Source organism: Grus americana, chromosome 15 (assembly GCF_028858705.1).
Source record: "Grus americana isolate bGruAme1 chromosome 15, bGruAme1.mat, whole genome shotgun sequence".
Classification (NCBI taxonomy): Eukaryota; Metazoa; Chordata; class Aves; order Gruiformes; family Gruidae; genus Grus; species Grus americana.
The window spans coordinates 11,785,258-11,799,023 of record NC_072866.1 but is presented as its reverse complement, the minus strand read 5'-3'; the positions used below and the strand labels follow the sequence as shown (position 1 = coordinate 11,799,023).

The window sequence follows — 13,766 nt, the reverse complement described above, 5'->3', positions numbered from 1 at the left end:
TGGCTTCATAAGCTCTATTTTTTAACCTTACTTCCTTTTTTCATATTTTTCACTAGGCAAAATTAGCTCAGTAACATGTTGCATGCTCTGATAGTGGATTACTCAGAGGCCTGCACGCCAGGAAATGCAGTTATCTTGGCTTAGCCACCAACTTTTGTGGCCTTTAACAGGTCATTTAAATTCATTGTCTGATTTTTATGCATGTATAGTGTAATTACTACTTTCCAAGAGTGTGTAATAGATAAATTATGTATTGAGCTTTCATTCCATAAAGCATGACAGAAGAGCATGTGTGTGAGCCATGTTATAGTAGATGCGCAAATGCTGGCTATGCTTTGATTCTGACTTGGCTTGGAAAAGGAGTATTTTTTTTAATGGGCTCCAGGACAGCTGTACAACACTGTTTCAGAACACTTGGGACTTAATCTGAACTTGTGTTTCCTCTGAAGGTATGCAGTGAGAAGCTGAATGAACCCTGACTTCAGTGGATGCATTCACTCACTGGAGCAGGATGCATAAATACTGCCTGCTCCATTTCATTTGGGCTTTCCTTCTTCCTATAGCACTATTAGCCATCTAACTGGAAAAGCTGGTGAAGAGCTCCAAGGCAGGCTTTTTTGCAGGCTCTTTTGCATTGTCTTGGTTATCCATTACTTCCTGCATTCAGGCAGAATATACAGCTCAGATAAGTCCCACAATTGGCCAGGCGGTGATTATTTTTAATCACCCTTGTCTCCAAACCACAAGCCAACTAGCGTGGTGTATATACATCACATAAGAAAAGCAGTGATCTATACTGGGCTTGGGAGTTCCTACGCATGTTTATTTCAGATAATGGACCATGTGCTAGAGGAGATGTGCCAAGCCATGTGCTGGAGGAAAGGTTGCAGATGTCACCAGCTACATGAGCACTTCCTCTTCCCCTGATTGGTATAAAATGTTTACTGAGTCCATGGCCAGAGTGAGCTCACTTCCTTTTGAAGAGGGGAACCACTGGAGCACAGACAAGTAATAAGAATTTCAACTTTTGCCGATAGCTAACTTTCTCTCCTTGTGGCTTGTTTGACAGCTTTGTTCTTCTTCAGCATTAAGCAGGCAGGGTAGCTATCAGATTTCTCCTTTCGCATCAAAATCCAGTTTGGTTTGGCAGTCACACCACTTGTGATTGTTTCTGAAACTTGTCTGAAACATGCAACGTGCAAGGACTTGCCTTTCTTTGAGTTACGTTTTTGGGGCTAGGCTGGGGAAGGAGAGAGCGTTAGAGGATTCTCACCCATTATTGCTGATTGGCGTATCATGGAAATGCTCGTTTCGCAAGCCGAAGTGTTGTACTTTGACCTGATTCTTGCTTATTGCACGTAAAAAGTGTCCCTGTATCTTTTGGTGTCCCTTTCTGCAGGCTTATGAAATGGAATATAGGGGTAGTCTGAGGTTTGTGGCACTTGTCTAACATAGCCTTGTGTGCAGGGCAGCACACCTCCTATTTGCATTTGAGGAGACTGGGGAAGATGTTAAGAAAGGGGATTCTCCCTTTGTACTCAATAGGGGCTTAAAAACCCCTGCCTACTCAGACAGGAATCTGTGTATTGGCAGTGTTGCCAAGGCTGCAGCTTTTCTCACTGCTGTGTCTTCTGTACCTGCTTCACAGATGTGCACTTAGGCATTTTTCAAAGGCACTGCCCATGTGTGTACTGTATCTTAAACCACAAAGTCGAAGAGATGGGGGTTTTCTTCTTTAGTGAGTCCAAGTCAGGTGAACAATTTTTATGTGGGATCCCAGGTAGTCTTTCCTCTTTGTCCTGGAGAGGATAGGTACTTTATCCATATTCCTGGCTTGATCCCTGCAGGTACCTCTCTTGCAGAAAAGAATGAAATTAAGTAATAGGGCAGTTTTCCTGCATTCTTACTGCTTCTCCCGGAGAAATTGACATTGGAGTTTGGGAGTGTTTATGTTCCCAGCTTGTTCATAGACTTGTGATATGACCATAAATAAATAATTTTCCCACTTGTTGCTTCATTTTTATATTTTTTCCCTCAGTTTGTAAAATCTGGCTAGTATTTGGAGAGTCTAAAGATTTTTGCATAAGAATCACTGTATGTGTTCAGGCAACAGATCCCTCTAACCCAGTATTCTGCCTCAGATGAGTATCTTTGGGGTAATATAAGAACAGAGAAAATAGAGTAATACTAACCTATGTGCAGTCTGCCTCCACAGTTTTCTTGGATCGGGGGCTGCCTCAAAGCAGGGACTTCCTGACCATCTGTCTAATAAAGCCCCTGGATGGGTTCCCTGCCTTCTTCCTTTCACCAAGAGCTTGGATAATGGCCTTTTGCATTCACGTAGCCTTCTAGCATCAGCCCTGTCTTACAGCGTGTCATTCCACACTGTAACTGCAAACACAGAAGCACTTTCTCTTGTTTTGGACCTGCTGCTTAGTTTCATTTTGTGTTTACCATCTCTTCTATTGGAAGAGGCCAGGAGCTGAACACCTCCTAGTTTGTTTTTATAGGTTCTATCACCTTGTACCTCAGCTTCTGTCTTAAACTATTTCTTTCCTATGTGGAATCCATTCCCTATCTCTGATCATCCTAGTTATCCCCATCAGTACCTTCTCTGGATCTGCTGTATCCTTCTTTTTTTGAAATGAGAAGAGGAAGCAACACACCATGCACGTAGTGGTCCATCCTATTCATGCATTCTGATTCTTTAAAGCAAACTGATTTTTGGACATTCCAGCAGAAATGCAGTAAGTTGTACATCATCTCCAATAGCTCGTGTTTAAAGACTTAATTGTTGTGAGAAAGTGCTGTGAACTTAAGAGGCTAGATTGCTGTTGGCAGGTGTTGAAAGTAAATCATGATGCTACAAGACCTGTTACATTCTCAATAGCCAGAAGTAAGCCCTGTGTTTAAAAGGCATTCTACCCATTATACAGGTCAATGTATTGCAGACACTGTGTTCAGCCCTCATCTTTCTGGCCTTCCAGCTGAAGAAGGGTTAAGTATTAAATGGAAAACATGCAAAGGACCGATGTGATTCAGCACGTGGTGGTAGTCTGATTCTAAAGCTGAGTCTCAGTGTGGTATTTGGGGAACTGTGGCTCGATGACTACCTGCAGTCAATGTTTCAAGTTGAGATGCTGAATCCTCAGTGGATATCAGATCTCTGGGAGTTGGGGCATTGATCATGGTTCCACAGGATTGAGACTGGGTAACTGCAGCTGATTCGTTTACATGCTCTGTGCATCTTTCATTGGTGTAAAACACTTGCTTTCCCTCTGAAATGCCCTCTTCCATAACAGACAAGGTTAACCTAAATTAGCTTGAATTGCTTGTAAGCTAAGCTTGCCTGCATGGACGGTAAGTGTGGATCACAGCAGTAAGCTAGGATGTCCGAGAGCTGGGTGAAACTGCAAATTCTGTAGCTTTTCTCAGTAACGGGTTATAGTATCAAAATGGATCAAGTTATCTCCAAGTATTGATGCAATATTAAAATCCAACAAATCATAATCACTGTCCCCACACTTGATTTTTGTTTTGTAGCCCTAACAGGTGTTTGTAGGGAAAAGTCTTTGTTCCATAATATTTTTAAAGGGGGTGTGAGTGCATGCAAGTGTCCCTGGCCAGCCACAGCTCTGGGTGGTGAGGAGAATTCCAGGAACTCCAGGAAACTGATGTCACTGCATTGTGTTTGCTTGTTTTCTTTTGACTGCACTAATGTTTAATTTTAACTTAACCCTCAGAGGGATATTTTTAGTAAAACTGTTTCTTCACTCCTTCTGTCCCATGTTGGGGGTGGAGAGAACAGATTTTGCCTTCTTGTTTTTTCCAGTAGTCAGCTCTTTCTCCCTTCCCTCGGAAGCCTCTATGACTGAGAGGTTGAACACTTAGCAGCCTGTGTACCCTGTCTTTTTGCATGGAGCAGCTAAAAGTTCATGTCTGTTCTGTAGCCCTGTCTCTTGATTTGATCATTGATCCAGGCTGAAAGGAGGTAGGGCTACCTGGGCAGAAGTGCTCTGTTCTGGTAAAAGAATAATACCTCTTCCAAATCTTGAGCTACATCTGTGGCTGTCCCACAGGGCAGCTGCTTCTTCAAGGGACTATCAGGTTCTTACAGTGACTATCTGGTGGAAGAGACTGGCTTTTCTAAAAGTTAACAACAGTTTAGGTTGGAGGGGCTCTGTCAGCACTCAAGAGAATCGCAGCCCTGCAGGGTAAGAGTTTCTCCCTTTGTTTTTTTTAAAGGCAAGAAATCATACTTAAAACTCATTATCAGCCTCAGAAGCTAAAATTTAAACAGCAAAAACTGGGCTACTTCCTCTGCTAATTTTGAAGAATCAGTTCTTGTGTCTGAACTGCATGGGACAGTTTTTGAAGCCATACTAGTTTTATTTTAAAAAAAAAAAAAATCCTGAAGAAATACAGCTTTGTGCAGTGCATAGATTTACTGGAGAACCTTCCTCTCTTCCATATCCTTGACCTGAGTTTTGGCTGGTGTCTGTGGTTTGCTGTTCATGTATTCCTGCAGATGAAGAACAAAATCAGAAGACTCTGTTTCATCCTATTTCATTCCTAGTCCATGTGTTACAATAATTGCTCAGATGCCAAAAACAAAGATAAAAAGAATTGCCGTGGTTTTGGTTTGTCATTGTTTCATGTATGAAAATGACTTTCATTTGTAATTATCTACACATTATAAGAAGTGTGTATGTGGAGAAGCTATTGAAAAATGACAGCGGAATAATTAAATTCACACCAGCTCCCCATGTGAATACTAAGACATCAAGAGCGTCTTCTGTGGTTTAGCATTATCCACTTCCAAAGCTGGCTAAAAGTGTGGAATAGTAAACTTTGATTCATTTTCCTGCACAAACAGGTCTCTGCGTTTTGAAAGACTAGCTAAGAAATGCCTTTATCTCTGGCAAAGGGAGATTTATACATATGGGCTCATCAACTTTTTATATATACCTTGCACCTCCTGAAAGCTTCCCCTCCTGCTACGCTTCTAAATAATATCACCCATTAATGCAAAGGGCTATGGGTGGGTGCTGAAAGGGTTACCAAATGCTGTGCAACACTTTGCACAGCTAGTGTATGGGAGATGGGTGAGCCTGGGTTTCCTGTTGCAAGGGTTTGTTGTGGCTGGATATTTCTTTTGCCTTTTCCCTCTCCCCTGGCCCCCCCATCCTATAATTCACTCTTAAAAGAAACCAGTCTCGGTTGTGCTGAGCTCAGCACTGCAGCCATTTGCAAAGACGCCACAAGGAGAAGCAGCACTTCTCAGTTTACAGGCTGGACTTGTGGTAGGAAACGGTCATTCCTTATGCTGTCAGATTGCTTATACACTGAAGGTATTGCCCATTGAGCAAACAAGGGTTGTCTCACTGGTTTATCTCTGTCCATATGTGTACATGCATACGGGGGAAGCTATTTAGACAGTCACCTTTTTGAGGAAGGGATTGTTCTGTGTTTTTTCATGCAGCATTTAGCACAGTGCTCTGGGTGTCAGTTACTGCATTTACTTGCGTCAGGGTTAGCACTACTACTGGGCATTTGACTGGTAAGAGGATTGTTTATGCTAGTTTTACTGAGTTCTGATTCCCAGCTGTGGGCTTCAATTTGCATCTATTAGTAGAATTTGAACTGCTTGTTTTGCTCTGTAAATCTTCTGTGCATTGTTTTGCTTTCTTGTTCACTGTTTCTCTGCTCTTATGTAGATGATGTATGTAATCCTGGGATTTGGCTATGCATCACACTGCTCTAGCACTGCACCCCTCGATGCCAGACAGCACAAAACGGAGGAGAGACAGAAAAAGGGAACTTCAGATTCCCAGACTCATCCTTCTCCTTCTGTCCTTCCAACCCTGCGAATCAAGGATGTGTGATCCCTAGACAAGCCTTTCTGATTAGTTCTCATCTTGTAGCACTCACCTGCAGTACCACTCAGGCACACGGAAGTTATAGTGCCCTTTTATTTGTTTGTAGCTTTTTATCAGCTTTAGCATGGCTTTCCTACTCAATAGTCATTCCTGTAATGCCATCTTGTGGTGGCCCTGGGACTCTCTTCCCCATGCTAGCCAAAGCTGAGGAGTGAGCTACCTTCTGCATTGTACACTAGTGACTGCAGCTCCTTTTGTTAGCTGCATTTGCTGGTGAATCGAGGAAATATTCGTTTCTAGCTGTATGGCATTGATCAGGGTATGATCTTCTGAAGCTCCTGTGTTATTAGAAAGGGACCCTCAGGGCAGATTCCTGCACTGGTGCTTTAACTATGATACTGTAAAAGAACACAGCCCATATATGTTAGAAGGATTGATTAAATATTAGCTGTGTTATAAGAAGAGTGGTGTGTTGTTCATTCACAAGTTATAATAGCAAGCTATTTATTTAGTTAAGAATTCATCCCTGATACACTGTATGTTAAGTCCCACACTGTTTTAAGTGCTTCTCTAAACACAGAGCAGCTGTTTAATGCTTTGAGACTCTGCTGTTTTGTGATTGCAGAAAGTGGGGGGATGTGTCAGGATTTTGTAGAAATTCCAATTTTATCTCTGACAAGGTTTTTTCAACCTGTCTGGGCTTCGGATAAGCCTCAGAGGCAAAAATAAGTCCAGTGCATATCTGCTTCTCAGTGACCTGGGAGCTTTGCTGTACCTTAGAGAGTAAGAACTGTGTCTTGTTGATAAATGAAGTAACAAATAACTTTATTTCTTTTTTGCCTCTCTAGTGTTCCCAACTCTTGCCCAGCCAGTCCACGTGGTGCTGGATCCTCAGGATATCGTTTTGTTCACAACATTACCTCGGATCTGCAGCTGGCAGCAGAGTATGCCGCAAAAGCAGCATCAGAACAGCAGGCAGATGCATCTGGCGGGGACAGCCCAAAGGTTCAGAGAAATATTACTTACCCAGCAGTGCTCACTGGGAGGCTTACTAAGACCTGGCAATTTAATGCTGGTGCTAAATATAGTTAAAAGGGGTCTGAGAATACCCTGACCAGAAGGGCTCTGTATACAGTATCCTCCAGGGTTTTGAGACTATTTTGAAACCAGCATCTTATTAGTGGTAGATGATGAATCTGCTGTCATAGCTGCCCAAAGTGTATTCAAGTCATGCACTAAAAGGGTTAAGCAAGAAGAGTTTTTCTGCTTGTTTGATAAATCAAGAACCCATAAAGAGGTGCATTGAAATTCAGAGTCTTCGTTTTTTCCCTTTCAATTAATGGTATTTTGCCAAACACAGTTGGAGAAAAGGGAAGCAGGGGAAGAAACCAGATCCTTGCCATAAGAAGCCTTTAGTCTGACTTTAAAACAAGCACGAAGGCCTGTCAGGGAAGTGTTAAATGAGGAGAGTAGCAAGTGGAATTTAGATTAAAAAATAGCTTAGTTATAATGATAAAAATTAATTTTGAGTTGATCTTCAGATCAAAGTTGAAAGGTCTAAATCCAAAACCACCTGATTAGGGATTGGGTGGAGGAGCACAATACTAAATGGCCTTTTTTGTAGATTGAAGTCTCCCTTGAGACAAGAAGGGCTGTTCTTGATGGAGTAATATGAAGATCTGGGAATATGAAATCTGGCAAAGAAATTAAAGTTCCTAGAATGAAACAAATCCTGCTGCAGAAGGGAAGGGACAGGATCAAGTTTCATATTGGGCTTGTTGATGGGAGGAGATCTGATAGCATGCTTACATGAAACCTTTCTAACACAGTTAGTTGTAGCTGGGCAGATTTGAAGGCCTTAGTTTCATGAACACTGAAAGCAGTGAATGTACCCTACACCCTTCCAATTGCTTGTCCTGATCCTGTTTCTTCTGCTGGTGTAAATATGTGTGGCAAATTCAGTGTGGAACAGAACTGGATTTAAGTTAGCTATTTTGTATGCATTTGTGGGGGGAGGGAAGAAGATACTTTAATCTGGCTTAGTCCTATAGTCCTGTTTGTGCACAAATGCTTGTGCTAAATTGGGAGTTGGCAGTGTAAAATGGAAGTGAAAGGGAAGAGGGTGATGCTGCTCTTAGTTGCCCCTGATGCTGTCTTAGCATCTGTGAAACTACAGCCCAATGTGCTTTTTTAGTTTGGGTTGTTGGTAAACTCTAGTGGAGGAATTCTTTGTTAGTGACTAAATTTCTCTTTGTTTTTTCTTAGGATGAGTCCAAGCCACCGTATTCTTACGCTCAGCTAATTGTGCAGGCTATATCTTCAGCACAGGACAGGCAATTAACACTAAGTGGGATCTATGCCCACATTACCAAGCATTATCCATATTACAGGACTGCTGACAAAGGCTGGCAGGTGAGTTCTTAACACTGACGAGCTTTTAAACTACTTTGACAGGGTTTATCTGCTTTGAAATGCGTTTATTAAAGATTTGGGGCACTGGGAATAAACCTGCTTTGACTATTCCCAGAGTGAATTTGTTTAACGTAAGCTAACTGGTTTGTGGGTGATTAGTTTTTTTTGAAGTACTTTCTAGGGCAATGTAGTGTGTTGCCATTGGGCTCTCTGATTCTGAATCCCTTTTAATTCTGTAGTCATGTGTCTTTCCTTTTTGTTATTTATTCTTCCCCATCCTTGCTATCAGTCGCTCCTCTGCCCAGATACTTGCCTGAAGTTTGTTTTATCTTTCACCTTGTCTTTGTTTGACATGATCTGTCCAAGGAGATGATGTCCAGCCTAAAACCGAGGTCCCAGTTATTAATCATAGTAATACCTTAATCACAGATGTTTTGTTTTCCCACTGTTTCAACTGCATGGCTTGCCTGAATCACAATTTGAAAGTTTTGAATCTCAGAATGGGAACTTTGGGAACTTCGAGTCTGTGCCTTCCTTGTGGTATTAAAGGAAATCTGAACAGCTTCATAGGAGAGTTTGGATGCAGTTAACACATGCTAAATCAAGCTTAAAAGTTCACTTGAGGGCTGCTTTCAAAGTTCCAGAAACCTCAGCTCCACCTGCCTTCAGACTTTCTTGGCATAGCACCTCTGAAATGGGTGTTGTCATTTGAATATAATACAGTAATGCAGCTGGAAAGACTCTTGCAGCTGCTGGTTTCACTGTGTTCAACTGGCAGGAGCAGTACTGCTTGGTGCACTTTGAGTACAGTTGGAATAAATACGCTCCTGCCTCCCTGGCTTTTCCCTGCAGTTCTAATTAATTGTGGAATTCACTTCCTGCCTTAACCTGCTCGGCAGAATTGTGCTTTGCAAACCAGTTGCTGCATCCTGCTTCAAAGAGAGCTGCATTTCAGCGGAGGGTGAGGTAGCCTTTTCCCGTCCCCTACCAGTAGCATTGTAAGGCTTCACTTGTGAAGAGCTTGTCTAAAGCTGCTAAAAAGCTCTTGTTTTGTTTTGGAAGTGGAAGAGGAATGAGCTTGTGTGCACCTGGGCTTTACTGAGCCTTTCCCCTATCCCAAAAGACGGTGGTGCACCCAGTCAGAGGTGGGCTTTTGCAATGAAAAGGACAAGTAGTCTTGTCAACATCTGGAGAGCTGTATGGTGCTAGAGTAGTGCCACGTAAATTTTTGGAGACACCTGTCTGAGGGCATGTTGACTGGCTTGCATTATGATTGCCATGAGATGCAGTGTGCTTTAGGGCATGTTTGGGCACCCCGCTGATCCCAATTTGGCGGGTAAGCAGTTAGCACAGGCTCAGGCAATTTTTTCCGCTTGCCTGGAATAAAGCCTGTCTTTTGAGAGAGTTCTGATGTGGTTTATAGTGATTTCCCCCTGCCTCAGCAAAAGCTCTGCTTTGATTGCTTTCCACAGAAAAGTCACTGCACTACCTGGCTCCAGATGTATTTAAGTGATGGTGTAGTACCAAGCAAACCCATCTTTCAGCATGGTTAGTAGAGACTCTGACACGTTTCCCCAGGTTTTCTCTTGCAGTTCTCCTGTGACTTTGGAGCTGTGCGAGTTGAGTGACTTGTTTCTGTCTTCAGCACCAATTCTGACTATGTGGAATTTATTTTTCTGAGCTGTGTGTCAAAACCCATTTGTCTTTGTTATATGCTTCCTCATGGCAAAATAATCATCTCATTCCTCTGCTTCCTGCAGAATTCCATTCGGCACAACCTCTCCTTGAACCGTTACTTTATTAAAGTCCCACGCTCCCAGGAGGAGCCTGGAAAGGGCTCCTTTTGGCGAATTGACCCTGCCTCTGAAGCCAAACTAGTAGAGCAAGCATTTAGAAAACGAAGGCAAAGAGGAGTGTCCTGCTTCCGAACACCTTTTGGGCCCCTCTCTTCCAGGTAACTTCAGCTTCCTCTAATCACTGTGCCAAACTCATTACAAAGAAAATAAACAGAAACTTCTCCTGAAGTGTAGTGAGCAAACTTTACTTCTGTTTATAGTTTGAGAGGTAATATAGTTAGATAGTCCTGAGGCATAATCGGAAAATTGTTCTGACTTAAGTGTTTACTAAAAAAAAAAAATCCAGAATCAAACTACAAAAATGCATCAAAACATACCTGGTTTGGCATCATTTCAAAGAAATTTAAAGCAGTTATTACCGGAGTAAGTGTTTTCAGATGCCAGTCTCTCATTTCAGGAAAGCTGTGTTTAGATGTGGATTAGATCATAGTGGGAATAACTCTTGTGGTATTTAAAACACTCTCCTATATGGAAGATCAGGTTGATCATGGTTGTCAGCAATGAAGCAATGGCGGGTGTTCTGTGTAGCCGCTCTAGTCTGCAGTGGAACTGCTAAAGAGGAGCTGTGTGCAATGGCAGTTTTCTGAGCCCTGTAGCTGTGAGGATAAGACTTGCAATTCAACACAAGCTGGAGCAGTTCCATGTAACATTCCTCCCACACCTCCTCTTTTCTGTCTTTTAAAATGGGAGGGGAGACAGGAGGAGATGTGTTCAGCTCATCAGCTTCTCTGTCTTGTTTTTTATTAAAGAAATGTTCAGTTCAACTGTGTTTGGCCACATGGGACCAGAGGTGGGAACCAGGTGGTTGGGAAAGGAGGCAATGGGGAGAAGGGGGAGCAACTGCTCTGTGAGCATATGTGGGGCCAGACACTTGCATCTACATTGCATCTTTTTCCTCTTCTCCACTCATCACTCTCAAAGGATCTTTGTCAGTGTTTGAGAGTGGCCTGAAATCATAAAACTGATATGAACATGAGGCACTTGCAGCTTCTCTGTCAGCAGTGGGTGTTAAAATGAAATGTTATGCATACTCTGTAGGGTCCAGTTTCCTTCAGCAAGGAATAATAAGACAGTATTTGGTGCTAGAGCATTTGTGAGGTTATTGTGTACCTTTCAACTCTTCCCAGCAAGATTATAGTGGGTAGGTAGTGTGGAAGAAAGGCTGTCCTTCTGCTAGAGAATCCTGTACTGGAGATAACTCTTGGTCTCTACTGCTGTCTTGTGGTCAAAATGCATCTACACTTGCCAATACTATGTTCTGGTGTTTCAGGAGTGCTCCTGCCTCCCCTACTCACCCTGGCCTGCTGTCCCCTCACTCTAGTGGCCTACAGACTCCAGAGTGCCTATCACGGGAGGGCTCACCTATTCCACATGATCATGACTTTGGGTCAAAGTTAGCCTCTGTTCCAGAGTATCGGTATTCACAGAGTGCACCTGGTGAGTAGCTCTTGTTTCATAGAGGGGAACTGTTCAATTGCACCAAGTGCCATGCTGAGGACACAGCAGGAATGCTTCTGCCAGTGTGTTACAGGAGGATCTGGGTATCTCTTTCCACTTCGTTGTTAGATACCAATGATGCGTATGTAACTTTAGACCACTTTTCTTACTAGTCTTTGGATGAGGGGGCAGGAGATACAGGAATGTATAGAAATACATGAGCTAACCTTGAATTAGGTGGCTCTAAAGAACTGACAGCAGAGTAGACATGACAGTGCGTAGCTCATGCTAATTTACTAGCCTTCTGGATAAGATCACCTTGGCTACGCAGAGTTCTGTGGTGCTGTGGCCAGGGCCTTGGTAATTTGTTAAGCTCTGGTAAGTATCTGCTTGTCAGCTGTGCTGTAACTGGCCTGATGTATAGTGTGTTCCTGGTGAAGTTGGAAGGCAAAAGCTCATTAAGTAAACCTTCTTTTTTTTTTTTGTGCTTATTGTGGCTGTTGTTCACAGAAATGTGCTCAGAGGGCAAGTAAAGTTTTTGTAAATTAGGAAAGAGAAGATAGAATGTGGTATCTTTCAAGCCTTATTTTTCTGTTCCCTACCCCCACTCCTGCCAATGCTGAAGGACTGAGTATTGCAGATTAGAAGTACATAGGTGAAATGAATGGAGGCCTTTTTGCCTCTCCTATTAATGTATGCTTCTCTTCTGTTTAGGATCTCCAGTCAGTGCCCAGCCAGTGATTATGGCTGTTCCTCCCCGACCATCTACTCTGGTGGCAAAACCAGTTGCATACATGCCAGCATCGATAGTTACTTCTCAACAGCCTTCATGTCATGCAATTCACGTAGTTCAACAAGCTCCCACTGTTACAATGGTCCGAGTTGTGACCTCCTCTGCAAACTCTGCAAACGGATACATCCTCACAAATCAGGGCACAGCAGGAGGAGCTCATGAAGCTGCAGGAGCAGTGTTGGACTTAGCTGGTGACCACCGAGGTAGCTTTTCACCTCCCTTGCTACTCTGCTAATAAGTCTTGAGCAAGCTTAGGGGGGTGGATGGTCAGACACTGTTTCACCTACTGGATGCTTAGCCCTTAATAAAAGATGTTTCTCCAGGTAAAACTTAAACCAAGTAAGAGCTCATCCATTTGATGTCTCTACCTAGTGAGCAGGACAACTGTGCTCCCTTGTCTCCTGTGGGGAACAAATCTAATGTACTTTGGAGGCTGAAAAAAAACATGCAGTGTTTAAAATATTTATATTATCCTCAATATCAGTATTGGGTATATGCCTGTGTATTGGTCAGCTGGATATGCTATGGAAATGTCTGCTTTTTCTAGCCAAAAGAGATGGCCTGGGAAAGGGTGAAACTCTCTGTGTCAGGACGGCCTTGTAAATAAATGATCGAACCCTTCTTTTCCATGGGCCTGGGTTCCTAGAGGAAAACATGTGCTTCTGGAAGTGCAGGCAGTGCCCCATTAAAGCAATCTTCAAAAACTAGTTACAACAGAGGCCTCTTTTTCCTAGCTGGAAATTGCAGCCTTGGGGGATTTAGTAAGTTAATGTTCTTTTGCTGTGACCTAGACAGCACCGTGTCTGCTCACCATTCGGAAGGGCTTAGTGCTACAAGATAGATGTGTTGCACCAGCAGCAAGACTAGTTACTCTGCTTTTATGTGAGCGGTGGGGCAATGGTTCTTCTCAAAGAGAAAGAAAAGAATGACAAAGACCTTCCCCTACTGCAGTAACAGGACCACTGGCATTTTTAGTTCAGCACTGATTATCCTGCTTGAGTTTCACTTGCATTCTCTAGAAATTCCTGTCTGGATCCCATATGTGTTCCTGAAGTGCTAACAGTTGCAGCTGCCTATCTGTCACCTGCTCCCTTCTTTCATTCACTAATTCTTACTGTCACTCATTCTTTCCCTACTTGTCCCTCTCTTATTCCCACTCATATCCTTTTCTAGTTTCTACCTTCCTGTTGTTTTTCCTGGTTGTTCCATTTTCTTTCCTAATCTCCCAGCTTTCCTTGCTTCTTCTCTCCCTACTTTCCATCAGCCTGCCTCTGCAGGTCAATGCTTATGGACCTAATATTAAAATGGAAGAAATACCTTCCTGCAGGACCAATGAGTTTGTGCTTCCTGCCTACCTTCTCTGCTTTGAGACCCGTAGAGCCCCTGGAA

At 42.9% G+C, this 13,766-nt stretch overlaps 1 protein-coding gene across 3 annotated transcripts in view; it reads left to right on the top strand.

The window, feature by feature from the left end:
* Nucleotides 1–13,766, top strand: part of FOXK1 (forkhead box K1) — a 56,694-nt gene that overhangs the window by 29,681 nt on the left and 13,247 nt on the right. For all 3 annotated transcript variants that reach the window (XM_054842655.1, XM_054842653.1, XM_054842654.1), the window contains exons 3-7: nucleotides 6,728–6,884; nucleotides 8,145–8,291; nucleotides 10,052–10,245; nucleotides 11,418–11,584; nucleotides 12,299–12,580. In XM_054842655.1, the coding sequence (XP_054698630.1) occupies nucleotides 6,728–6,884; nucleotides 8,145–8,291; nucleotides 10,052–10,245; nucleotides 11,418–11,584; nucleotides 12,299–12,580 (947 nt within the window). The remainder of the gene's footprint in view (nucleotides 1–6,727; nucleotides 6,885–8,144; nucleotides 8,292–10,051; nucleotides 10,246–11,417; nucleotides 11,585–12,298; nucleotides 12,581–13,766) is intronic.